At 40.5% G+C, this 27,196-nt stretch overlaps 1 protein-coding gene across 5 annotated transcripts in view; it reads left to right on the top strand.

Annotated features, from left to right (window-relative positions):
• Positions 1–27,196, top strand: part of FOCAD (focadhesin) — a 137,815-nt gene that overhangs the window by 90,265 nt on the left and 20,354 nt on the right. For all 5 annotated transcript variants that reach the window (XM_075739233.1, XM_075739232.1, XM_075739229.1 and 2 more), the window contains 8 exons: positions 5,303–5,395; positions 7,578–7,666; positions 9,812–9,853; positions 12,375–12,483; positions 14,364–14,480; positions 16,324–16,562; positions 18,220–18,309; positions 25,540–25,687. In XM_075739233.1, the coding sequence (XP_075595348.1) occupies positions 5,303–5,395; positions 7,578–7,666; positions 9,812–9,853; positions 12,375–12,483; positions 14,364–14,480; positions 16,324–16,562; positions 18,220–18,309; positions 25,540–25,687 (927 nt within the window). The remainder of the gene's footprint in view (positions 1–5,302; positions 5,396–7,577; positions 7,667–9,811; positions 9,854–12,374; positions 12,484–14,363; positions 14,481–16,323; positions 16,563–18,219; positions 18,310–25,539; positions 25,688–27,196) is intronic.

Here is a 27,196-nt window from a genome sequence, read left to right as displayed (position 1 = left end):
GCTAGTATTAGTTAACCAGCACTTAATGTAGTAGTTGTTATCATTGTGTATCCAGTGATAGAGGAGAAGACTGCTGGTTTCTTGTGCTGAAATAGTGGGTGTCAGCACTGGTTATGTAATAATGGTCAGCACTATGTCATCATTTTCAGTCGTAGATGAGTTTTACTTTAGTGTTACTTGAAGCTGTTCTATACCTTCTTGTCTTTCTCTCATTCCACGTATCTGCAAAATGTTTACTGCCAGGAAGAAAGTTAATCAAAAGGTGTTCAGCAGTTCTGCTGGTCATCAAGCACATCTGCAAATTTTAGATAAGACATGCAAGGTGCTAATAATATATTCCTGATTAGATTGTGCTGTCTAGTTGCTTTAAATGTAACACTATACCTAAAGCTTTAGATTGTCTGCATAAGCACCTGAAGTATTTTGAAGGCCTGCTTTTGCTCTGGTGCACAAGTGTGGATTACATGGTGAACTTTGAAAATCACCATGAGACCAGATGTCCTGGTTTCAGCTGAGATAGAGTTCATTTTCTATCTAGTAGCTGGTATTGTGCTGTGTTTTGGATTTAGTATGAGAATAACCTTGATAACACACTGATGTTGTAGTTCTTGCTAGGTAGTTGTTTTGTCTACACTACGTCAAGGACTTCTCAATTTCTCATGACCCGCCAGGTGGACAGGAAGCTGGGAGAGCACAGGACAGCTGACCCAGACTGGCCAAAGGGACATTCCCTACTGTATTGTGTCAGGCTCTGTATAGAACTGGGGAAGCTACGCAGGAGGTGGGATCGCTGCTTGGAAACAGACTGGGCATTGGGTTGTTTTAGTTTGTTTTGGTTTTTTTATTTAGAGCAGAAGGAGTTGGAAGGGACCTCTGGAAATCACCTAGTCCAACCCCCCTGCTAAAGCAGGATCACCCAGGGCAGATTGCACAGGATTGCATCCAGGTGGGTTTTGAATATCTCCAGAGAAGGACACTCCACAACATCTTTGGGCAGCCTGTTCTAGTGCTCGGTCACCCTCACAGTAAAGAAGTTTTTCCTTATATTGAGACAGAACTTCCTGTTTGTTCCTGTTGCCCCTTGTTCTGTCACTGGGCACCATTGAGAAGACTCTGGCCCCATCCTCTAGGCATCCACTCTTTAGATATTTATAAATGTTCATAAGATCCCCTCTCAGTCTTCTCTTCTCCAGGCTAAGCAGACCCAGCTCTCTCAGCCTCTCCTCATACAAGAGATGCTCCAGTCCCCTAATCATCCTCGTAGCCCTCCACTGGACTCTGTCCAGTAGTTCCTTGTCTTTCTTGAAATGGACACAGGACTCCAGATGTGGCCTCACCAGGGCAGAGTAGAGGGGGAGGATAACCTCCCTCGACCTGCTGGCCACACTCTTCTTAATGCACCCCAGGATCCCAGTGGCCGTCTTGGCCACAGGGGTGCATTGCTGGCTTATGGAGAGCTGCTTGTCCACCAGGAATCCCAGGTTCTTCTCTGCAGAGCTACTTCCCAGCAGGTCAACCTGTAACCTGTACTGGTGCATGGGGTAATTCCTCCCTAGGTGCAGGACCCTACACTTGCCCTTGTTGAATTTCATTTGGTTCGTCTTTGCTCAGTCCTCTAGTCTGCCTGGATCTCACTGAATGGCAGCGCAGCCTTCTAGTGTATCGGCCACTCCTCCCAGTTTTCTGTCATCAGCAAATTTGCTGAGGGTATACTCTGTCCCCTCATCCAGATCATTGATGAATATGTTGAATAGGACTGAACCAAGCACTGACCCTTGGGGCACACCACTAGCTACAGACCTCCAACTAGACTCTGGGCCACTTATCACAACCCTCTGGGCTCTGCATTCAGCCAGTTCTCTACCCACCTCACTAATCATCCAACCCACGCTTCCTAATCTTGCTTATGAGGATGTTATGAGAGACGGTGTCAGAAGCCTTACTGAAGTCAAGGTAGACAACATCCACTGCTCTCTCTTCATCCCCTCAGCCAGTCATGCCATCATAGAAGGCTATCAGATTGGTCAGGCATGATTTCCCTTTGGTGAATCCATGTTAACCACTCCCAATAACCTTCCTCTCCTCCACATGCTTATTGGTAACCCCCAGAATAAGCTGCTCCATCACCTCTCTGGGAATGGAGGTGAGGCTGACTGGCTGTAGTTTCCTAGGTCCTCCTTCTTGCCCTTTTTGAAGACCGTAGTGACACTGGCTTTCCTCCAGTACTCGGGCACCTCTCCTGTTCTCCATGACCTTTCAAAGATGACTGAGAGAACCCTAGCAATAACATCTGCCAGCTCCCTGAGCGCTCTTGGGTGCATCCCATCAGGGTGCATGGATTTCTGGATGTCGAGATTGCCTAGATGTTCTCTAACCGATCCTCCTTGACTAAGGGAAGGTCTTCCTTTCTCTAGACTTTCCTGCCTCCAGGGTCTGGGTTTCCTGGAGGGCCAGCCTTAGCAGTAAAGACTTTAGCAAAGAAGGCATTCGGTAACTCCACCTCCTCTGTATCCTCTGTCAGCATGGCACCCTCCTCATCAGCATTTGTATTTTTCCTAGTCTTCCTTTTGCTGCTGATGTGTTTGAAAAAGCCCTTCTTGTTGTCCTTGACATCCCTTGCCAGTTTTAATTCCAAATGGGCCTTAGCCTTCCTTGTTGCATCCCTACATTCTCTGACAACATCCCTATATTCCTCCCAAGTGTCCACTCCCTTTTTCCACATTCTGTAAACCTCCTTCTTCCCTTTGAGTTTTTCCAGAAGCTTCTTGGTCATCCATGCAGGTCTCCTGCCTCCTTTGCTTGATTTCCTGTTCTTTGGGATGCACCGATCTTGAGCTCGGAGTTGTTTTATTTTCCTTCCACATGTGGTGAGCAATTGCATTGGTGCATAACTTGTTTTATTATTGTTGTTGTTATTACTGTTATTATTCTCTTCCTTTGTTATCCTAAACTGCCTTTACCTCAACCCACAAGTTTTTTTTCCATTCTCCTTCCCATTCCCTTAGGGGGGAGGGGTGAGCAAGCAGCTGCGTGCTGCTTAGCTGCCATCTGGGGCTAAACCACCACACCAGACAAATCTAAATGCACAAGTCTAAAATAGTTTCAGAGTAGAGGCAAAGGGGAAGACTGGAGTTGCTGCAGATGCCTCAGGAACCTGAGGCAAACCGTTCTGTGGCCTTGACTGCTTGGAGGAATTGATGAGCAGACATGACACAGGGTATGTTAATAAAATTTTGGCTAAAAAGGAAGGGCTAGTGTTACAGGGTTATTTAAAGATGAGATTTCTTTTTTCTGCACGGTGCATTTGTATTGGCTATGGGGGAGAGAAGATCATCTCTTTTGATTGATTGTCTTTTAGATTGTATTTATTCGTATAGATGTATTAGTACTTACTTAAAATAGGTTTAAGTTTACCTCTGACAGTGGGCATGAAGCTTTAGCATGGTCCTTTTTTGTTATAAGATCCATGTAAAGAAAGAATATTGACTGCTTTATGTAGATCATGAGTGGCATAAAAAAAGAGGAGATGAACCAGGGAGGTTTAGGAAGATAATTAACAGACAAGGGGAGTTCAGTTGTTTGTCTTGGTTAACCATTCTGTACAGAGGAGGCCAGTGGAGCACATGATGGAGGAAGGAGGGGTTTGCATACCTTGAGGCATAAAGTGTTTTACATGTCAACAGTGACTAGTCTGTAATAAAATAAAATAGGGGAAATAAAAAAGAAGAATAAACGTCTGGGATTAAGCCTGGCAAAAGTAGTTACTCTAGGTGGGCTTTGCACAATTTGATCACAGCTCACAGGCTTGTTCCATAACTGGAGGAGTCTGACATGTTCTTTTAATTTAGAAAGTGTAGGCCTTAAACAGCAGATACTGAGATATATCCCGTCTCACGTCAACCTGATATGTTTGCCTTCCCTTTATTAAAAACTGATTACCCTGGAAAGTGCTGAGATTGAATAACTTATTTCCAGTGGAATCCAAATGGCTGTGATGGCATTTTTTTCATCTTTTTGGTAGAGGCAGACAGTGCAAATAATTGGATGGTAGCAAGAAACGTCAATTCTGTATGCCTACCATGGAGTGTGAAGAGATAGAACAATGCACACCCACCATTTTAATTAAGGAGCTTCTGTTGTTTGTGAGTCTGAAAACACAGTAATTTAAAACACTTGAACTCCTATCTTTCTTTAATAAAATGTTGCTGCAATTAAGGCAGTCATGGAGAGAGGGAAATAGAGACTCTTCTCATTAGTTGTGATACATATTTTTTGTTCATTAATACATTGTGATTTATAAATTGCATAAGATGCAAATTGTGGAGGGGGAGAGGTACATATATCATGCAGGACTCTGATGTCTGGAAAGCCTTTTTTGGTGGCCTTGAATTTGTGACCCATTTGTTTAACCTACCCCTGTAATTACTTCATTAAGCTACCAAGGGGTAGAAAATTGGTTGTTACTGAGATCACTTGACTTCATTTTTGGTTTTCAACACGCTCTGAAAAAGTCTGAGTCAGTTTGCTGTAGTACTTGCTGAAGAGAGAAACTTTGGGCTCCTGAGGAAAGTCTGTGCACATGCATCAGATCGTGTAGTTGACTGAGTTTTTCTTTTGTTGTGAAGTTGAGGCTGTCATACCTGTGTGAGATTTGGAGGCAGGCAGGGAGAGCTGTTGCGTATTTCTTTAAACTCTCTGAGGTGGTGTTTTCCTCCTGTTAATTATGTACTGGTGCTTCCTAGCAAGAAACTTTGTGATTCTTTTTTAAAAAATTCCTTTCCTTAAAGGAAGTTTGAACTATGTACTTGAACATAGTTATATATAGCCCAGTCATGGATACTAAATCCTTTTGAATAATCTCCCCTGTATTTAGATTGTCATCTACTTATATTTATTTTGAGTGTCTAAAGCTTTTAGAAGCACCTAAGATTTACAAAAACTATGACAAACATAAACTGGACTAACATATTTTGTTATGTATATATTTTTGTCTACTAGTGCTACTAAGTGTTGTGCTTATTGCCACATGCAATTCCACTGCTCTCTCTGAGACCAATTATCTTTAGAACGACCTGAAGCAACTGGTTTTGTCTGGCCTGGCTAATGAAGTTGAAAGTAATTTGTTATGGGTAAAACCGGAAAGGAGAACAAAGTACATTATCATTTTAGTTTCCTACAGCCATATGTAACGTCCTATGCATGTGAGCAAATGATTGCCTGCAAATCACAGGTTGGAGAACATACATTCTGCATATACTAGACTTCATGTAACTATTTCTACCCTTTCTGGTGTGTTGCACAGGTTAACATTCAGCCTTCTGAATGGCACCGCTCCATACTGCTGCCACAGTCCTGGTTAGGATTTATGAGTCGAACCTACAGTGCAGTCCTGCAGGTAATTTCAAGGTGCATAATATTGTGCACATAAAACTGATGCCACTTGAATGAGCATTAATTTTTACCAGCAAGAGTATCCATGCAAGTTACAATAATTTAAAAATAACGCTTGAGGTGTTTAATAATAAAATTTGTGAAAAGGAAATGAAAGCGAGTCTTCAGTTGATGGCAGCACAGTCTGGGATACTTTGGAGAAGTATAACTTCTGCTTACAGTTCAAGTTCTTGCAGTCTTATTCCTGTGTCAAGTTGCAGAATGTGTCAGTTCTTAGAATTTTTAGAATATGAAATTTTAACTAGAGGTCTAGCCTATTATTTTGGGTAGGAATTTTGTAATGATAGTATCACAAAGGAGACAGAAGCTACTGAGGAATGATTAATTAACTAGAACTTCCGTTAACCAGAATGTAATGCTGTCACACTGTGAGGGACTTGTCTTTTCATTTTTCTACCCTATCTAATGATTAGGAAATATCTTTAAACCTCTCTTTCATTAGGTTAGCTGACCTCATATCTAGAGCAATGTAGTGTCATTCAGTGTTTCAACAGGGAACTGATCGAAAAAAAATTTAACAAATAGCTGCCTTCTAGAAGGCTCTATTTGTGCTACTAGAAGTGCTTATTTGTTGTATATTTCCAGGCCACATCAGCTGCTTTCAGCATGAGCAGCTCAGGTTGCTGAGCGAATTCTAGAAGCTTTTGCTGTGCAGCAAAACATACGCTTCTCTAACATTTTCAAAACAAATTTTATCTTGGCCATCAGCAAAATATCAGATTCTAAACCTAACCAGTCCCATTACAAAGCAGGTAGCTGCTATTCAAATTGCAGTTTTAGCTTGTAACTACAGAGGGGGCCATTGTTGCTTGCATTTAAGTACTTTCCTATTCTGCTTCCCCTCTGAGGCAAGATTTCCCAAGCAGCTTGGTGTTTACCAGACTTGTTTCTGAAAGCCTCTCCAGGATTTGTGCCATTTTACAGGGCAATCGAACCTATTTTTGTTGCTTCTGAAGTCCCTCACTGGAGACTTTTTTTTTTCTGAGACCTTACTTACTCCTTATGCTTGTCATACATTTCATCTGAGATGGCCGAGAGTCTACAGTATGTGTAGTCTGGATAGTAAATAATTCAGTATTTCTGAACAGCTAGTAGAGTAATCATTTCCACAGTTTGGAGTCAGACATTCACAGAGTACAGTTTGTCAGAACACTTATGTGAGGATTTTTTTCCCTTTGGACACCTGAACGTCCTCTTATCTTTTATTATGTCTACTCATGGACTGAAGCACTTCTGCCAGTGTGTGCATTCAGCATGTTTTTGAGACTGAAATAAAATTCATCATGATGATCCTACAGGTATTGATTTAGGACAGAACTTCAGTCAATGTTTTTTGTGTTGGGGAAAATTGCTGTAGGTTTTTGCATAGTTTTTATGCAGCCTTCTCTTTAGTTGGTGTGTTGTGTCTGCTCCTTTAATCTCTGTGAGTCACCTTTTGAGTGACATCTGGATTTACGGGGTTGACTCTCTTGTATTCTCAGAGAATGCAGACTCAAACTGCAAGTGTTCGAAACCTGAAAAACCTGTGTGCTTATATTTTTCACATAAGGCTTAATAACCTACTAAGGAGCAGTAACCAACAACCTAAGTTAAGTTGGCATGTAGTTGTCTCATGGCTGGAGATTGAACATAAAGCAAAGCTGCTTACTGTGTTTAGATAACAATTGTTAGAGGCCAGAATCCATATCATCTCCTTTAAAGAACTGTTATAGGAGGTCAAAGGGAGGTTGGGGTCATAGAAAGGAAAAAAATGAGGAATTCTGCTTTAAGTAGTGGATCAAGAAAGTGATGTTTTGCTGTTAGAATCCATTTTAGCAAGCAGGCTTCTAAATTTCATTCCCTGCTTGTTGTACGTCTTCCCAGAGGAACTTGTCTAGGAGAGATGTCTCAGTATCTGTGGCCATTTGTGCCATCTGCAGTTTGTTTTCCTCACTCAGAATTTAAAAAAAAAATTTCTTTTAATATATTCTGTATTACAATGGGATGCCATATCAAAAGTAGTTAAGTTCACTTGTGAAGTAGTCCTCAACTAAAAGGCTACATCCATTACCTAAGTGTTCTCTGAAGAAATCTTGTGATGATTGGCTATGTAAGATCCACCTCTGACTTATTCTGTAATTCTGCAGGGGAGGCAGGCAGAGCTGGAGATGCAGTTAAAACATGGAAAAGAGGATCCTGAAGAGGTGCAGTACAAACAATTTACAGCCTGGCTCTGGTAAGGAAGTGCCTGTCTGCTCCTGATCACTTCTAATGGCAAGGAAGGGGGCAGAGGAGGGCAAGACTTGGTTTTGCAAGTTTAAAGACTGTATGAGCACTAATTAAAAAACAAACAAAAAAACCCCCCAACCATAAAAACCCCACCAGGTACAGTGATCACGGCGGAGGTGTGTGGAGAAACAGACTAATGGGTAACTATCTGTAAGGGTTCCCATATGCACAGGTTCGCATGTACCTTCCCCTCTACAGTGTCTGAAACTTTGTAGGGTAAGCAACTGGAAGGAATGGAAAACTGAATTTGTTTTCTGTCATGTTGAAGCAGAAGGATTATGCAAAGAGCAAAACTTACTTGTGGAGACTAAGTGAGCTGTCTCACTCAAAGGGGCTTGATAAAATAAATGTAAGCCATGGTACGATGTATGTTGTAGTGAACTGAGACACATCTCAGTTCATATGGTAAGTTGGCCATGTTGAGCCTGAGAATGTTGTTTAAACCAAGCACCTGGTGCACACCCTGATCCACGTCCTTAACTACTTGTTTCAGTCAGCTGAGGAGTGTGTCTCAGTCTGTTGGTATTTAGCCATGTATGTGCATGGCCAGGGGGATGAGATGGGAAGTGGGGGGCCTCACAGAAAGAAATAATTATTTATCCATGGAGAGTATAAGTATCTGTTTCTGTGCTTGTCCTAAGTGCATTGGGAACAACGTATGTACAAACAAAACCAAAATGCCCTTTGCCCATTTCAGTCTAAAAGGTATTTACTAAGTCCAACTCAACAGAAATACAAAATCTGGGTCTGTTTTTTTATTCCAGCTAAGTCTAGATTAGAGGGTTTCATAGTAAGATCCAAAATGATGGTATTGTAGAAGAGATTCTTTATGTAGCAGTGGCAAAATTTTCTGTTGTTGCTCTGCCCAATCCCTTTCCTGATAGGGTATAAAGAAAAAACATTTTCCAGATGAGAAGAATGCCTATAGCAATGCTGCTTTTGTAGATTTCTCCTGAACCAATTTCTGCTTTTTATTTCCTAAATAGTGCTAATGTAAGCTATGTCAAAAATGAACAGAATTCCCTTTAACAGTGGAGAAATCAAAGCAGTAAATGAACTAGGAGCCTGGTATTAGCTTTCATGTCTTTTCCCATTTCCCCTTGATTGCTTGGTGCTTCAGGGCTTTAACTTCAGTATCCATTAAGCTTTTGCGTTGCACACAGGGTCTAACCTTATTGTGGACAGCTTGATATAAACTTCAGTGTTAATGCTTTACTGTATAAGTACTGTGGAATTTTGCATTGGTGTAAGTGTTTCTGTTGCGAAGTTGGTGTGTTTCTAGTGTAGGTGGGTTTGAAACGGTGTGTAAAACCAGTGTGGTTATGAAGGAAACCCTGAGTAGGTTTCTTTTAAAGCCTGAGTATAACTCAGTTTTATAACATATAGCCCTGTTTTATGAGGCATGCATTTTTAGTCTTCTAATCACATGTGGAACTGTGATTGGAGTGTTATCTTTTTCTGTACAATGACAGTCATGGCCAGGATGGTTATTTTATGTTGTCATATAGAGAATCTCTTCCTTCATCCAAACCTGGCAATATATAAGATTCACAGCGTCTCTATTTCTGTCTTGATATGAATGCAAAATTAAACACATGAAGACAAGTAGCCTATTATAAATTAACTACAGTAATATGTAAGAAATTGTAACTACTCCTATGGCTTTCATTTGAATGGATTCAGATTACATAACTGCCCATAGTAGTTTCCAGGAGTATAGTAAATTGTTATGGTTGTCCATTGTAGAACATTCTCATTTTACTATGCTAAGGCATAGCACGGTGATCTAGGAACTTATGTGTAACATCTCAAAGAACACATTTATGGCTATTGCATGAACCCACATTTTACAAAAAACGGTATGAAGTCAGATAAGAGCCTTTTTTAGAACATTGGTAGTGCACATAGGCGTGAAGAAATGTCAGGTTTTTGTACAGTTTTAATGCTTGTGATTAATTTGTGCTAAGTATTCTGATAGCTAGATGAGATAATTGTTAACCTAGAATGATCATGTGTAAGGCATAAGAGGAAATTAGCTGAGTTCACACTAATATAATGAATATGGTATAAATTCTTTCTGTTTCTGTTGCAGGGTCAGAGATATGTTGACTGATGTCATCAAAGGTGCTTCCAAGTAAGAACTGCTGATTTATTACAGATGAGAATGAGTTCTCATTTGTGGCAGAAGATGTAGGATAATTTTTGCAATTGGTTATCTGCCAGTTTCATGATTTTACGTGACTGCTGTTCAGGAAGGGAACTTTTTTGCACCTTTGAGTGGTGGCTTTGAGATTTTTATCACTGGCTGTGTCTATTAGAAAAGCTGATGCCTAATGCTTTGAGTAAAGCCTGAGTAGTGTTACATGCACGATAAGTCTGTTCTTTTTTTAACTAGTAGACTGTTTGCCTCGAGTAGCTTCATTTATCTAGAAGTTGGGTGGTCTTTAGTGGAGTATGGGCTCTTCAAAACTGTCCCACTTTCTGTTAAGGTGTCTTTCTTGTGCCCAGATGCCCCCAAAGACAGGAAATTAGATGTTTTCAGATTGTGACAGGCTTGTTTATTTGCTGTTAGAATTGGCACACAGCTTTCAGGCAGCAATAAGTATTCTAACCTTCCTTCACAGGCTGCGAAAGTGGTTTGACATCTTCCTTTTGCTCCCTGCTGGCAGGTAGCTTCCTATTATGCTTTGCCCTTGGTTAACCTGAAATTGGCCACTTGCACAATGTTAAGAAAAAGCATCACAAATAGTGAATCTGTGTAAGAACAAGTACTTAGAAAATCTTAAATCATAAAGATGTCATCCTTGAAAGAATTACAGACCACTTCAACGTTGATATTCTTGTAAATATGTAAAAGGCTAATTTGAAATACTTTTGTGAGTTGAGAGTTTTGGAGATTTTAATTAAGACTTTCCATAAAGGTTTGAACTTTTTCTTTTTTAAACTTATCGTCGTTCAGTTATTTCAAATAATCCCAGCTGCTCCATTTCCTTGCACGTCAGTGAAGGAGTCAGTTAGAGGGATGAAATTTGAAGATGTTTGATATTTTAGCTACTCAATAAATACCTGTGTTAAGGTAAGGTAGTAGAAAGAGATAAATAAAGGAGGAACAAAATAATAAACTTCAAATATATCATATTCTCTGTCTCAGAATTAAAATTATGATTTTAGTTCTAGAAGTTCATTAGCAAAACTAGTTGAGGTAGAAGCATTTCCTAATTTGGGAGGGAGTGCTGAATTTTCTTTAGGTAACAGCAGAAGGATTTCCTGTGCATAGATCACATCTCTAGAACTTCTTGTGTTTATGACTTTCTTTTAAGAAAATACTCAGGTTTTTTCCCCATCTGTTCAATAAAGAGTAAGACACTGCTCTTCTTACTCCTGGGGCTTGTTAGGATGATGATCTTTACCTTCAATAAATCTAAAGCATTCAGCTTTCATGAGTGTGTATTTAAAGTTTCTCTCTGAGGTACATCATGAAATGTAACCTTTTAGAAGTTGGTGATCAATAACAACAAAGGTTCTATACATAGATTAGGAAATTATTTAAGGGAAAAGATAAGGGGAGATTTCAAAGAACTTAACTAAACACCTAGTTGTAATTATTTGTAGGTATCTCTTATCTGAAAGGAAATAGTTTCAGTATTCCAAACAGGAGAGGTCATTGACATTCCACTAAGACCTATGTGTGTTATTTTAAAAAGCAAACCAGAAATCCAGAAAATATTTTAATTGTGAAAATGAGATCTTTGGCTCTGGAACAAATGCCTAAATTTGCAGTGTGGGTGTATTTTTACAACAACAGTTGAGGAAGTTTTTAGAAATGGAAGAATTTTGCAAAAAGTGTGGTACACTGTGTACTGGCTAGTGTAAGACTGTAAGTGGTCTATTACACTTGTATTCTTCAGCTGCTATTGTAAAACAACTAAGAGAGTTCCTGCAGAATTAAATTGCAATGTTTTTCTCTGGGAATGACTGGGATATCAACATCTACCTTTTCATGAAACTGAACACAATTATATTCTCTCTCTTATTTGTAGGTGGCAGATTTTTTTCCATGAGTTCCTTAAAAGTAAAGGTTTGCACTGTGATAGAAGTTAGTACTCTTTGAAACCTGTAATTTCCCATGATGTTAATGTTTTCATAGCATAGGGAAGTAATTCAAAACTTTTTTTCTTAAGCTGAGAATTCAGTGATGGCTGCTCTGCTAAATCTCCTGAACAGATGCTGTTGCAGCGAAGTGGCCACTTGCCTGTCTAGCATTCTCTATTTTAAGAGCTTTTTGTGTTGTCCTGTGTAGAGATGGTGCTAACTAAGAGTAACTGGTGCATTTCTGTGAGTGCAACTTGCTCTGCAGGGTGGCAGTTCTTCTTAAAAACTTCAGGATTCTGTTTTTATACAACTTTGTGTGTGCTAGGCTTCACATAAAAGACAAACATGAAAAAAGATTGAAACACTTCTGTGCCCCATTCTTTCTCTGATTTGTGGAGATGATATGCAATAGACTTTTGCTGAGCTAGAAGACAGCCCAATAAAGTTGCTAGGTGCAAAGGCCTTCCCTCCTGGACCACCTGTAGCATAACTCCTGCATTGAGACACGTTTTGTTGCCTGCATCTCTATGACGCTTTTTAACTGTTTGCCTTTTCCTGTCCAGAGACAGCCCAGTGGTGAAAGGAAACTCTATTTTTGCCTTAACTGGTCTTGCGGTTGCTGTAGCCAAGTATGAAAGCAGCCTTTCCTCAGACACTGAAGGGATGCCTGAGGTGAGTCAGTCTGGGAAAGAGATTCTCTACTCTTAGTGGGATATAATGAAGCAATATGACCAGGTGTTTGGGGAGGCTGGTGAATGGATGTGAAGTACTTCACATTTTGAAGTTCAAATTTCACCCTGCTCAGTGAATGCCATCTGGTGGCTGCTGTGTGATCTATACAAAAGTAGCCAGGGCATGTATGTGCCTTCTCACAAGAAATACTAACGCATTGAAACACTAACACATTTATTTGTTGGTTCTGACAGATGAGATAGAGGTCTAGTGAACACTGAAACCCAGCCAGCCTCTTTTCTCATCTCTTAGGTACAACAGAGTGTTTTAAGGTGGCATACTCTACACACATCCTATTTTGGCATCAGCACAGCGCCTTGTAATGTTTCACCAACTGTGATAGTCCAAGTTTTCTGTGCAGGGATAAGAAAGATCTTAAAACCAACAAATCAGCCAAAGAAAAGCTCAGATCAATGGGTATCTGTTGTAGGCTGGGTCAAACCCATACACTGATATGGACAACTTTTGCTAATGGATCCAGAAAGCTTAGGGTGCATAAGGCTTGCAAGGAAAGGAGGGTAATGCTCTGAGAGCCCTTTTATTCATTTTTGTTATTGTTGTGTTTTCTAGTGGCCTGAAAATCTTTTTTTGGGGGGTGGGGTGTACTCATTCAGGTTTTTTTACCTATTCTCTTTGAAGACCATTTTGAATGAAACTTTTTTGACCTGGCTAATGGTGGAAGAGCGTCATAGTGTGACAGAACACAAGTGTATAAAGAGTTGCTCACAGAAGGAAGCTTAACAACTTATGTAGAAATGTAAAATAGTGAGGGAGGGAAGAATTTTTTCTAGTTGAGGTTTTTTTTCCACAGGTGTGAAAACATGTCAGTAACCCATTTCCATGCTGAAAAGCTACATTCATCCATAATTGCTCAGCATTGGATAGACTGAGATATTTGTTGCAAACTGTTTGGGTAGTCATTCACTGCTATTTTGTTCCTTCTGTTAAGACTAGCTAATATACTGCTCGTTAAATCTGAGAAAAATGCATTGGCTTGCCATCCTTGCCCCCATGTTTATTTGAATTCTACTTAGAGCTAAAAGGTTTTTGAGCCACATATGTAATGGGAAACTCACAGCTTGTTAGCAACCGAGTGGATCAGAGTTCAAGGTACCCATTTCTAGGTAGCAGCAGTTGAACTGTATCTTATTCATGACATGGATTATTTATGACATGAATTTTTTTTTTTGTCACAGGGCAAGTTGAGATTGCTGGGGGTTTTTTTTTATGTGTGAGGAGCCTTGTATGGTACATTTTTGTAATACCTTTTATTTTTGGCCAAACCTGTAAATAAATGTGTGGGGAGACAGAGTCCTAATTTTTAAATGCCTTTTGTTTGCCTCTATGGGGTAGCTACCTCAGTAGAATTTAGGTATTCCTGACATAATTCAAGAGACTAAAATGCTTAGCCTAGATATCTTTGGAGGGTTTTGTACTTTATAACTAAGTCAAAATAGTGTAACTACTCAAATAGTCATACTCCTTTTTTGTGGCTGCATTTAATTTATGCCTTGGGCTGAAAGGATTCAGTAACTTAGACTGAGCTGCAAGAGTTCAGAGCTGTGAATGTGTTTTGGTTTTTCCCCTGCTGTTGTTGTGAGGCTCTCTTACAACTATAATTTTTGCTTTCACTGAATAGTACCTGACCAAAAGTACTGTCAGCATTGGCAAGTAAGTTGTGCTACTTACTGTACATAAGAGTGACAAAATAATCTCATTCCTGATGGATCATAGCTAGAACATCAGCTGCTGAGCTTCTGTTCAGGTAGGACCTGATTTAAGAAAAAATAACAATGAATATTTTGGTTTGATTTTTGCAGACTGAACCTGATTTTCTTCCCATGAAACACTGGATATCTATGGTCACAGAGACCCTCTTTAGTATTGTGAATAGCCGCTATCGCCCTAAAGGTCAAGTTTTCCCATGGTTCTACCAGGTACATGTTGTGGTGTTAAAGGCAAGAGAATATATCTGTATTTCATACCTGGAGCTCTTAATGTGGAGTTTCCTGGTTCTGTTTGCCCTGTAGTAGTTGTAATACAGGAGAATCTCATTCTTTTTCTTTCATTGTGTTTTCTGCTTATATTTGGGTTTGCCTGGAGTTTTTGTTTATTACCAAAATAGTAAAAACCACATGTGAGGATACGTGAATGGAGGAAATTTTAAAAACTAAAAAAAACCTTCAAAACCTGGAATATTTGGTGTGTATGTATGTCTGTTCTAACATGAACAGACTCTTCTCAGGCCACACTATCAAACTTTTGAATGATTCTGACACCATTCCTTAGAACTCTGAAAAGCATACTTTCTCAAAATCTTAACAGTTACGGAGCCAGTGATTCTTATTTTACAGTACCTCTTGAACCCCTGAAGTAGGCCAGTAGAAGTTGTATCATATGTGCTTGCAGTGTGATAACCAACCTGAAATTATTAAGCCATATAAATATCAAGCAGTTCTTAAGTAGCACCTGGAGATAGACTGAAAGCTTAGTATAGACCTTAAGGAATAGGTATTGCTAACTCTTGACTATCTGTGGTACAAACGACCAGGTTGGAGATTTTGTGCCGCAGATGCAGAAGCGAACTTGGGTCCTATAAGACCAAATGCCAGACTGCTAATATATCATAATGTTTTCTAACCAGAACTTAATTAACTGCGTTCATGAACTGTGTTTAGTTTGGTAGATGAGATGTTAGCATCAAAAAGCTGAAGAATACCGATGGACCCAAGTCAGCTCTGACATGTGCCCCCTGTCACCACTCGCAGGGGACACAGATCACCAAATCAAATGTGGTGCTGAATGAATGCTAGACTAGTTGGACGTGAGGAGATTCAACTACTTGGTTGGCACTAGCAGTTCTTGCCAAATTGTTTTGTGACTCCTGCCTTTGAAAATAATGCTGTTTAAAAAAAGGTGGGTTTGAGATGAAAAAATGTGACAGAGTTTCATTTCTAAAATCCACTCTGTTTAGGGAAAAAACCCAACTTTTTAAAAAGTCTTACGCTTGTAAAATTCAGAGGCACACAATAGAAATCACTGTCTTGCAGAGTGCCTTTTATCCTTGTGGGGTTTTTTTTCTTTTCCTTTACAGAGTTGCACGTGAAAGTTGATAAATACACATTAGGCTATTGCTTACAACCAGTCCATTGCTTTAGAAGTAGAGGTGGCTGTATGGCTTTTACCTTTCAAAATGGAAAGGAATGAAAAACCTTTGTAAGGGATCTTTCTTCTAGAAAATATCTCTACTGGTTATCTTTCAAGATTTCGTGATGTTTTGTCATCCTAGGTGTGATGCTTTTAAGGCAGTGCTTTTGCCAACTCACTAAATTCTCGACGTGTTATAATGACAGAAGTACGTCATGACTGGTTTCTGTTTGCCCTTCTGATCATGCTGCTGGATATTTTAACAAGGAAGATGAAAACTGAAATAGATCAATGTATTTATGTGCAAACTAACTGTTGAATTCTGGTTGCATCTTGTGTTACCCTTTGTTTACAATTTCATACTTAACAATCTTTATTTAAACTTTGAAATTATATTCTGAATTACCCTAATTTTAAGCTGTTTACAAGGTGAAGCAAATGGGAAAGTTACCATAGGCAATTCCATGAAAACTGTTTATTGTCAGATTGCAGTACATCTGTGGCTGCTATTTGCTGCTGTATAGGTATTTCTTTTAATTTCCTAAAGTGCTGAGTGTTACTACCTGGAAAGGAATTTTATTTCCTTCCCCCAAGAGTAAAAGAAAAAAATAATTCTTTTTAATATTTTTCTAGAAATCCTATTCGGGTGAAAATACTGCTAGTATTATAGCTCGTTCCTGCGCGGCCACTGCATTGTCTCTCCTGGTGCCGGTTTTCATTTTGTCATGCAAGGAGAAGGTTGAGGAGGTCCTGATTATGCTGACTGACAGGTTACCTGGGAAACCAAATGCTGATGAGTCTCAAGCTGTTCAAATCCACATGGGCCTTGGTTTGGGGATGTTTATCTCACGTTTGCATGAAGAAAAAGTTAGGTAAGGGTTACCATATGTAATGTAGGTGTGCAAATAACTTTCTTCTTTTTCCTGCATGTGGCCTTAAGTTCTGAGGAATTAAAGTATTTACAAGTTATAGGCAAATGACTCTTGAGGGGCTTTGCAACATTTCTTAAAAAGTGTCTTTTGTTACCAGTTTTCACCACCCACCCCGCTAGTGCTATCCTGTATATTTTGCCACATTCCTTCAGGGTGAATGATTAATTTTCATAATATCCTAAGGTACATGTGCAAAGCAGTCAGCTAGGAGAGCCACACAGATGCTTTTAAAGGGGACCTAGCTGCCCTAGGAGACTTCACTGTAAAATATTTCACAGTTCCCATTGGTTCCTTTCTAAGTGGTGCTGTGGACGCTGGATGGTGTTCACTTATACCATGTGAGTTACACATATGGGGATAGAGCTACAACAGAAGTAGCGTAACGGGCTGTCTTTAAGGTGTGCTGTTACGGCTATGTTGGCAGAAGAGAGACGCTCTGAAGTTGGTAGAAAATGCCTCCTTTACAGAAGGGTTGGCTTCAGTTGCAAATTTCCAGTGATTCTAGTGAAATTAAGTAGGTCGGGCTTTATACTCCTTAAGCTTCTTGACTGCTAGGGATTCTGTCTGCCTATATGCTCATAATAAATGTTTAATTGGTGCACAGGCACAGGTATCAAACAGATTTGGCTGTCAGTTGTTAATTTGCTCAGTGAAGCTAATGTTTCTGATGCACCTGCCTTTGTTAAAACACTGTGCAGCAGTGCTGGGTTCTAATCTTCATGCTTTGGTGTCTTGATGCCTTGCTGGCTCTGACTCAGCCACATAATTTGGGGGATGGACTGTCTCTGGATATTTAGTCAGTGGTAACAACTGAGCTGCACACAAGCATTAAAAGGCTTTTAAAGAGGATTAAATTAGATCAGCTTGGTGTTTTGGAATATATGAATCTTTATTTTGGAGGTTTGGAGGTTTTTTGTTCGTTTGGTGAGGGGTGTTGAAATTCATAAATTTTTCTAAAATTTTCTTACGGACTAGATAGGTTTTTACTCTTCCACTGCCCTGGGTGCTTAATCTCACACATTCTTCCAAGCATTGACTTGCAACAACAGCAAAACTTGTAGGGAGGTAGCTGTAGCTAATACCAAATCATAGAGTTAGTTGCATTAGGGTTGTCCTGTTCATTAAGATAACTGCGTACAGGTTTTATAAGAGGGGAGTCCCTATGATGTCTTTGGAGTGAGATGTAAGTGCTTCCTTTTTTTTTAATCAATAAATTAGGCAAAAAGATTGAGAGAGATATTTACAGAGCTAAAATCTTAAAATGTCATGAATTTTCAGTTTATAAATAGTTACAGGTGTAGCTGAGATCATGTTCTATCAGTACCTTCCTACTGTCAGGCATGTTTTAAAAATCCTGGGTGCTGGGTTTCTGGGTGTTGTAGCAATAGTGATTGCCAGTTAAGGTCTGAATATGTTTTTATTATATGAGTATGTTTATATGAATGTGACACAAATGACCAGTCGTATAGTTATTGCTTACAGAGTAGTATGAAAACCTGTTACAGCAATAAAATAACTGTATTTACTGGCATGCTTAGTGTTTGCAGGAGATTTAATATCCTGTGAGAGGGGATTAATACTTGTTTTGGTTTTGTAGTGATGTACCCAGTCAACAGATGAACTTAGTTCTAATGAAGTCCCTGGATGCACTGGAAGACTGCTGCTTTGACACCAGTCTGGAGTACAAGTGAGTTTCTTTCATTATTGATGATATGTTGTTTTATTTTGAGCTCCACCTTTTTAATTCATGCTTTTATCGCTTAATTCTACATAGAAGAGTATAAAGATAGGATAAGGACACAGCGTGTTCTGTACTTCCATAGAATCACCAACTCATGCAGGCTGGCAAGACCTTTGGAGATCCACATCCCTCCCCAAAACAGACTCAGCCACGGACTTGGACTACATTGCCTGAGGCTTTACAGTCAGAATTTGAAACCCTCAAAACTGGAGACTGCACAGTCTCTCTGGCTCCTAACTCCACCTTTGGGCTGTCCTTATCTCCATGTGAATGTCTGATATTTCAGTTTGTGCCTACTGTCTCTTGGCCTCCCACCATGCAAGAGCTCAGCTACATCTCCTCAATCCTTTCCTGTCATGGAGAGATGCTGTTGGGTGCCCTCAAAGCCATCCCTTCTCACAGATGAACCAACCATGAGGCGATGGTCTCACAGCCTCTCTCTCAGGGCAAGGGCTCCAGCCTTGCCTCAGTAGCCTCCCATTAACTTGTTCCTGTTTTATTGGTGTCTTTCCTGCATTCAGAGCAGTATTCCAGGCGTGTCAGTGAGCAGAGTGGAGGGGTGATCCTTGCCCTGGCTGTCATGTCTCTATCCTGCTCATGCTGTGGGTGCACTGCTGGCCCTCATCGCTGTCTGGGTGCATGTCTGCCCCCAGCTCAGCTTGCTGCCACCGATGCCCAAGGCTGTCCATAGGAGCTGATGCCCAGACCCTCTGGTCCTAGTCTGTCTGTTGCCAGGTGCAGGACTATGAGTTGGAGCTTGTTGAATTTTAAGATGTTCCTGCTGGTTTATTCCTCTGTGTACCATCTTCTAAATGAGTGTGTCCATAAATAAATATATATATAAAATACTTTATATATGAACATATATAAGTGTATGCATATGTGCATATATCTGACAGATACACACAGTTTTTTCTATAGAGTCCTTACTGTGAGGTGAAAGGAAGCAATGACCAGCACTGCTAATCCCTGCCAACCCACAAGTAAAAAAACCTTGGGCACGTATAGAGAACCCCACAGTCTTACTCACAGGCAGTGGGAAGATACCAGCAATTCGAGGAACAGGATTGCTTAGCTGCACATGTTCATTAATGAAAGATGTTTCTGAAAGTCCTTCCTTGGTGCTCTTGGGTGGTTGCCAAGGTGTTCAATGAAGTTCAGCTGCTTCTGTGTTGGAGCCTCTTACTGGAATGTGCATGTGTGTACAACACAGCGTGAACTCTGGGAGCAGCTGCCTCATGTGGCTTACTTATCTGGGAGAGCCAGGCTGTTAATTCAACAGCTGTGGATGACATGTTGAAGGCAGGGTAAAGCAAATATATTTAATTTAACCAACTGAAGTTATGCCTCAGGTGTCCCAGAAAGAGGAGCAGCCCACCAGAAGGGCAAGAAATTATTGAAAGGTGTAGCACGATTACTAGCATTGGCAAACCTGGAATAACTGAACAATAAAACACGTCAGTTGCCATTAAACAACTAACATAACATAGTAGTATGTCTTCCACACCAGTCATTTTGCTTTTAATATAGGGAAGGAACTGCAGTATCTTGAGTGCCTCAGTGTGGATGGGTAGTGCCTCAGATGTGAATGATTTTGAACATCATTCTGCCCAGGTCTTCCCTGTTCAAGGGAAAAAGACCAATAATTGGTGTTTGAACTCCCCTTCTCCAGTGGACCTTCTGAAAAGCTGTGAGGGGTCACAGTTGCAGACCATTGGGCTATATAGCTTCATTAGGATTTGGATTGCCTCTTGAGTGGCACAGGGTGAGACCCATGGTGCACAGGGGGCTGCATCAGTTGTGTCACTTTGTTATACCTGTTGCTGCTTGTTTGTGCAATCTATTCGCTGGAGATAAATGCGTCACAGAAAAGCCAAACTAGACTTCTCTGGCAGTGAGAGGTTGCCAGAAGAATATGTAACAATGGCAAGCAGGAGAGGGAAGATCGAAGGGTGGGTGGGTTTTTTTCTTTCTTATGCTGGGCGTAATTGCTACAGCTTTTAAAGGTTAATGGTACCTTGGTGCTTACTGTGAGCACAATGTGACCAAAGTAGTAATGTAAAGCTGTAAATGTTGCAGACTTGTCCAAGTTTGGCATTTCTCCACTTTAAAACTGCTATTCCAAAGCAAGGGCCTTTCCAGCCTTTTCATCCAGTATGATGGGCATGGCCAACTGTGGGACGTAAGCATTAACACTGACCTTTTCATCAGTGTTTCATCCCTGCCAAACAGGCGATTCTCTTTTTCTGTTAAAAGAAATTTTGCAAGTTTTTTGAGAGTAGGTATTATGCGGTACAGATGTGGGAGGGCGGAGTTCCCTTTTTTCTGAATGCCAGCAGTAATCATATCCTCTCCTGCGGCTGCCCTGAGGTTAGCGGCGGCCGGGAGGGCTCCCGGTAGCAGCCCCTGGCCCTGCGCGGCGCGGGAGCGCTGCAGGCCGGCAGCTCTCCGGCATCATGCTGCCCCCTAGCGGAATGCGGGGGCCTCCACCGCAGCCTGCCCCTCCTCTTCCACCCCACCCGTAAACTTGTGCGATGTGGCATGGCTCCTGGTTATTTTAGAAGAATATGCCTCTGCTCAGTGACACGCTTCGGCAGGGTGTGAAGTGAGACATCTCATGCACTGAAGGACTTTAGTTATTGTGAAAGAGAGGTTTTTGCTGAAGTTTTTGTTTTGTTTTTGTCTAGATAAGTGGTTTATTAATCTGTGTGCTGTGCAAACTGGAGCTCACATGACCACATTTCACTGATCATGTCAGCCTTGATAGGAATATTGTTTTTATATATCATTTTCTTCATTTAATTCGGAAAATTCTCATTTTAAAATTGGGAGAGGAGGTAAGAGGAATGAAGAGAACAGAGCTGTTTTCAATAAGCAGTAAGAACCTTTCCCTGAGCCAGTGCTTTAGTTTGGTGACAGTCCACTTACGTTCCGTAAGAATGTCTACATCTGTTTAAGTTGCATCAAATACTCTGAACTTAAAGTTTCATCTCAGAAAAGGTCACTGTGAGAATAATGCTCGTAAATCAGTACTCTTTTATCTGTTGAAACCACACAGGAAAAAAAAAAACCCAAAAGTGAAACTATAATCTTTTAAAGGAGGAAAAACATTTCAGATGGTTGAGGATGTTAATATGATGTTGCTTCAGTTTTTAACTGAAACGGAGTTTCATAGATTGCAGAGCCTTAGGAGCTTTGCAATTACTCCTAACTTTAAATGGCATGCACTCACACGTTATCAAGAGATCTGTGAGTGGACCTTAAATCTGCCCTTATGTTAGACCGAAACTGAAATAAGTATATTTTTAAAATATCCTTATTTACCACTTTTCAATATACACATGTATGGAAAATGTGCATGACAGGTGTATTCAGACAGTTCTTTATGCTAATAGGCTTTGTCAGACTTATTGGTTACAGAAGCTATACAACAGCTCATTTTTTTTCACCCAAGCCTAACTTACATAGAGCATAGGTTCAGCAAGCATGTACATTCATGTCTGTTAACTTTTCATATAGATTATGTTCTATAGATTTCTGTCAGATCAACTTCAGTGTACTGGGGAAAAAATAAATTTAAAACCATCAGTGTTTCAGTTGTAACAGTACAGCATATGGGCAACAAACAGCTGTACATATGGTCCCTCTATTGAAAGGTTTTGCTTTGCCCCTTCCCCCCCCCCCCCCGCCTTCCTGCAGACAAAGAAAACATGTTGCAGATTGGGATAACTCTGACCTTTTGAAAAGTTTGCATGTAAAAAGTTTTTGAGAATACCAAGGGGCAGTAGAGTTTTTTGGCTTGCATTGTTATATTTCCCATATTGAGGATGAAGTCTACAAGACCCTTGCAAATGTGGCTTTCTGTGTAAAGTTGCGGCATGGCAAAACTAACTTGCATCTCTAAGAATAAATATTGGGAAAATCATAAATACTGATACATGTTGAGTAAAGAAGTGATAAGGAGCAAATTGTTATGAAACTTGAAATACTCTGTAGCCTTCCTTTAAGCTGCGGTGTGGAACATTAAACTGACTAGTGCAAGGCATTTGACGCTGTCCCGCATGACATCCTTGTCTCTAAATTGGAGAGACATGGATTCAATGGATGGACCACTCGGTAGATAAGGAATTGGCTGGATGGTCGCACTCAAAGAGTTGTGGTCAATGGCTCAATGTCCAAGTGGAGAACAGTGACGAGTGGTGTTCCTCAGGGGTCGGTACTGGCACCGGCACTGTTCAACATCTTTGTCGACGACATGGGCAGTGGGATCGAGTGCACCCTCAGCAAGGTTGCCGACAACAGCAAGCTGTGTGGTGCGGTCGACACGCTGGAGGGAAGGGATGCCATCCAGAGGGACCTTAACAGGATGGAGAGGTGGGCCCGTGCGAACCACATGAAGTTCAACAAGGCCAAGTGCAAGGTCCCGCACATGGGTCGGCGCAATCCCGAGCACAACTGTAGGCTGAGCGAGGACTGGATTGAAATCAGCCCTGAGGGGAAGGACTTGGGGGTATTCATTGATGAAGAGCTCAACATGAGCCGGCAGTGTGCGCTTGCAGCCCAGAAGGCCAACTGTGTCCTGGGCTGCATCAAAAGAAGTGTGACCAGCAGGTCGAGGGAGGTGATCCTGCCCCTCTACTCCGCTCTTCTGAGAGCTCACCTGGAGTACTGCATCCAGCTCTGGGGGCCCCAGTACAGGAGAGACATGGAGCTGTTGGAGCGAGTCCAGAGGAGGGCCACGAAGCTGATCAGAGGGCTGGAGCACCTCTCCTATGAGGACAGGCTGAGAGAGTTGGGATTGTTCAGCCGGGAGAAAAGAAGGCTCCAGGGAGATCTAATTGCAGCTTTCCAATACCTGAAGGGGGCCTACAGGAAAGCTGGTGAGGGGCTGTTTACAGGGCCATGTAGTGACAGGACAAGGGGTAATGAGTTTAAGCTGAAGGAGGATCGATTTAGATGTTAGAAAGAAATTCTTTACTGTGAGGGTGGTGAGGCACTGGCACAGGTTGCCCAGAGAGGGTGTGGATGCCCCATCCCTGGAAGTGTTTAAGACCAGGTTGGATGGGGCTTTGGGCAACGTGGTCTAGTGGAGGGTGTCCCTGCCTGTAGCAGGGGGGTTGGAACTAGGTGATCTTTAAGGTCCCTTCCAACCCAAACCATTCTATGATTCTATGACTTGGTTTTTTGTGGAGTTTTTTGCAAGGTCAGTAGCTGTTTGATTTGACTTTAAGGCATCTTCAATCAAAAACTTTATATTATTTTTAAAGAACCCTGTCAAACTCCACTAACCTCAGTATTATCAGGATTTGGCCTGTAAAAAATTACCAGTTTTCTTTCATCCTAAAATACAAACCTTTTATTTTGTTTCATGATCTGTTCATGAAGTTTTTCATTCTGTGTGTGATAAACTGTATTGCCCTGTACACTGCCAAGTTACGTTACTGAGATAAATTACAGTAGATTCAAAAATGAGTCATGACAGTAGTGCAGTATGTCTTATGCATTGGCAGTAAAACACTTAAAACATGCTGGGAAATCTGAGATACCATGTGGATGAAGTGCACTTAAATATGAATTTTATGTAGATCACAGACAAGGCACCTAAGTGAACACAATTGCTAGTTACAAAAAGGGGGCAGAGGGAACGAGGTTTTACTCGTACTTTAGTCACCACTTATGTTTTGGGTCTTTGCAAAGAGATAACATTAAAAAATTGTAGTTCTAATTAGGGACTTCTTTTTCTCTATTTTTGTTAACAAGCAATAGCATATAATTGTGTATAGAACTCTTGCATATAAGCCATGTACTTATTTTGTTGGCTGTTCATGAATTCATATATGCCACGTAAAAACATTGATTCCAAAGGGTTGCTTCATTTTCTTCATTGGAAAAAGAAGACACCACTGCCAGGACACCACTCCAAGTATTCTAGCCATGCTCATCATCTTCACCCCCAGTTACTGAAAAAATTACCTTATAAATATGACTGAAGTTATTCTCAGAAGTTTCTTTTTTACTTAGCTGAGTAAAAGCAGTAACTCTTCCTGGTTTTAAGTTGGATAGCAGAAGCTTAGAAGAATACCTAAGATCCTAGCCACGTTTATTTGACTGCTCACTTACATGCAGTGTCTGTCATTGGCATGCTCAGGGAGATGCGCAAGGGGAAAAAAATTTTCATCCTCACGTAAGACCTGCTTCTTTAAGCTACTGTGTATGTGTCCCAGTGAGAGACCACCTTCAGAGCAGGGAGTACCTGCTGTGCTTTTAGTATCTCATGACTGCAGCCAGAACTGTTTGGGAATTTTCTGACAAAACTCTGCAGTATTGTGAGTGATAACCTCGGGAAACTGAAACTTGTTGCGGGAGCACAGGTGCTGAATTTAGTAAGAGTTCTCTGGTCCAGAATGTGATTTCTGGTCAAATCCGAAAAAGAGGCAGAGTCTGTGAAGTTGTTCATGCCAGCTGCCCTATTAAATTATGTACTTTGAGGCTATGTTCTTGTTGCAATTTTAGGTGTCCTCAGCATCAAACTGTTATATGTACTGGATATGTCTGCTCTGTTGAAGTTGGTCCACTGTTGCATATGCATATTTTAATACATATGGGTTAGAATGTATACCTGACACTCACATTCTGAAATGCAGGTGAATACTGTAATCTCTGCAGCCATCTTACCTGCCCTCTGGCTCAATCACTAATTTAATTATTTTTGCAAACTGGAACACGTCTTGCAGGAATTTGAGAGCAACAAACCCTAATACAGCCAGGACCTGCAATTAGTATGTTTAACTGGGGTCTCAGAGTTTGGGATATCAGTATAAATCAGATGTAGAAGTTTGGATCCATACTTCCTTCATAATAGTTGATGTGCTTGTTGATGGGGCTATTGGTTCTTCAGGGGTGTAAGGAATAATGAGGCTGTATGTGTTGGATTTATTAATTTAAATGCACATTTACTTCTTACACTTTTCTTTCATCCTGTGTCTTCCAAAAAGTATCATCTATGTGTGAAATAAAAACCATTTGTAAAATTGACTGTGTTAAGTATTTATCCACAGGGCTAATTATTAGGTCAGGCCAAGAGGTCTTTTTGCTCAGCAACCCATGTTGGGGTGAAAAGAGAGTTCAGAGCTGCCAAAGCATACTTAATCCTTTTTCTTTTGTCTTCTCTTTAAGCACTGGATGTATTTTGGGAGTAGGACTTGTTCTTTCACTTATGAGTCACAGTAGCCAAACAGAATCACGAGTGCATGTTTCTGCTTCACTGCGAAAACTCTGCAAATACCTGGACAGCAGTGAGGACCAAAGCAGATGGGTCCAGGAGGTATGACCTATTTTATTGCAAATTCTAAATCTTCTTTTACTTTGTTGCCTCCCTTTAATAACTGTACACTTTTTTACTGAAGCTTTGTATCTTTAGTACTGGAATGCTTGGTTTCTATCATTTATTTCACAATATATGGTTTTATATCTGCTAAAGAAAACAATAATAATAATAATAGAATAATCTGTAATGCTGCACAAACATTAAGAAACTGCCTGAAAAGATAACAGACATCATTCTTTAAAGTGCTTCTTTAATTCCTTAACCTCAAATTAAATTTTTGAAAGTTGGGTCCTGACTAGCTGTGGATATGGGTCTCTCATATACAGTTCTTTACTGTTCGTCTGATCTACTAGAAAGCACACAGCAAGTTACTTTCAGAGAGAACCCTAATGCTAATGCTTCCTCCTTGAATATGCCTCCCGTTTCCTTCTTTGAAAGCTGCTGTAACTAGCTAATGTGAATCTTGCACTTGTGAATGCTGCTATGGCCCCATTTGGCGTTCTCTTTATAACTATGTTTTGAAGACTTAAACTGAACTCTGCTAAGTTGGAGCATGCATTTCAATTTATTTTGCCAAAACATGTCTTTTAAGTTTTGATGTGGTCCGTGCACTAAGTCTATAATCTTATTGAGGTAAAACCTGAGAAGGAAAACTCATGGAATTGGAGGAGTTTACAATGGAAAACAAGAATCAGAATAAGCAGGTGTTTTGCACAAAAACAAGCAACCCTGTACCTGATGTATGTAAGCCTGCACCAGCTGAACAGCTGAGTTGCATAATCCTGTGGTTTTTCTAAGGGAATTAGCAGAGATTGGTAGTATTATTCTCTTTCCCCTCTTGGTACTGCTCTGAAAGCTCTTTATTAAAGGTCATCTTTTATGGAGTTTAATTTTTTTGGCAGTACATATGTGTTGGGGATTAGCCTTTTGCAGTTTATGGTTCATGCATTAAAATGAACTCAGAGCTATGAAATCATTTATCTCTCCCCAGAGATCTCAAAGTGCTTTACTGAACTTAAACTAGGTTCAATATAGCAACTTCTGAGATGAAAGGCAGCAGCTGTTTAACATCATGAGATAGATTGGGCTGAGAAGCAAAATCTACCCTTTTCAATTAAAATCTTTGTAAGGAATTGTACAGACAATTATATATGAGTAAAATTTGGCCAGCAAACTACTGAATACTACTATATTTATGAGATGCCTCAGAGGTTCTTTTAGAGCTGTAAATGGCTGGGATATAATCCTGTCCTTGAGAGGTAACTTTGGCCTGCTGCAGCAAGAGGTACAATCTGAGCATTACTTGCTCCAAGTAAAATTGTGGCCAATCCTGCACAGTAGGTAGGTGCTCTCTACTTCCATTATAGTCGTGTGTTGTTCCATTGCTTATCTTTGGTACAAAGGAGGTTAAACAGTTGGCACAGTTGCCTTGTTGAAAGTTCAAACTTCCTTTATTCTCCATGTCTAAGGCTAAAGAACAGAAAAACAGTGTCACTTGTGAATCCT

Source organism: Balearica regulorum, chromosome Z, assembly GCF_011004875.1.
Source record: "Balearica regulorum gibbericeps isolate bBalReg1 chromosome Z, bBalReg1.pri, whole genome shotgun sequence".
In the NCBI taxonomy this organism is placed as follows: Eukaryota; Metazoa; Chordata; class Aves; order Gruiformes; family Gruidae; genus Balearica; species Balearica regulorum.
The sequence above is the reverse complement of the archived record's forward strand: the minus strand, read 5'-3'. Positions and strand labels throughout refer to the sequence as shown.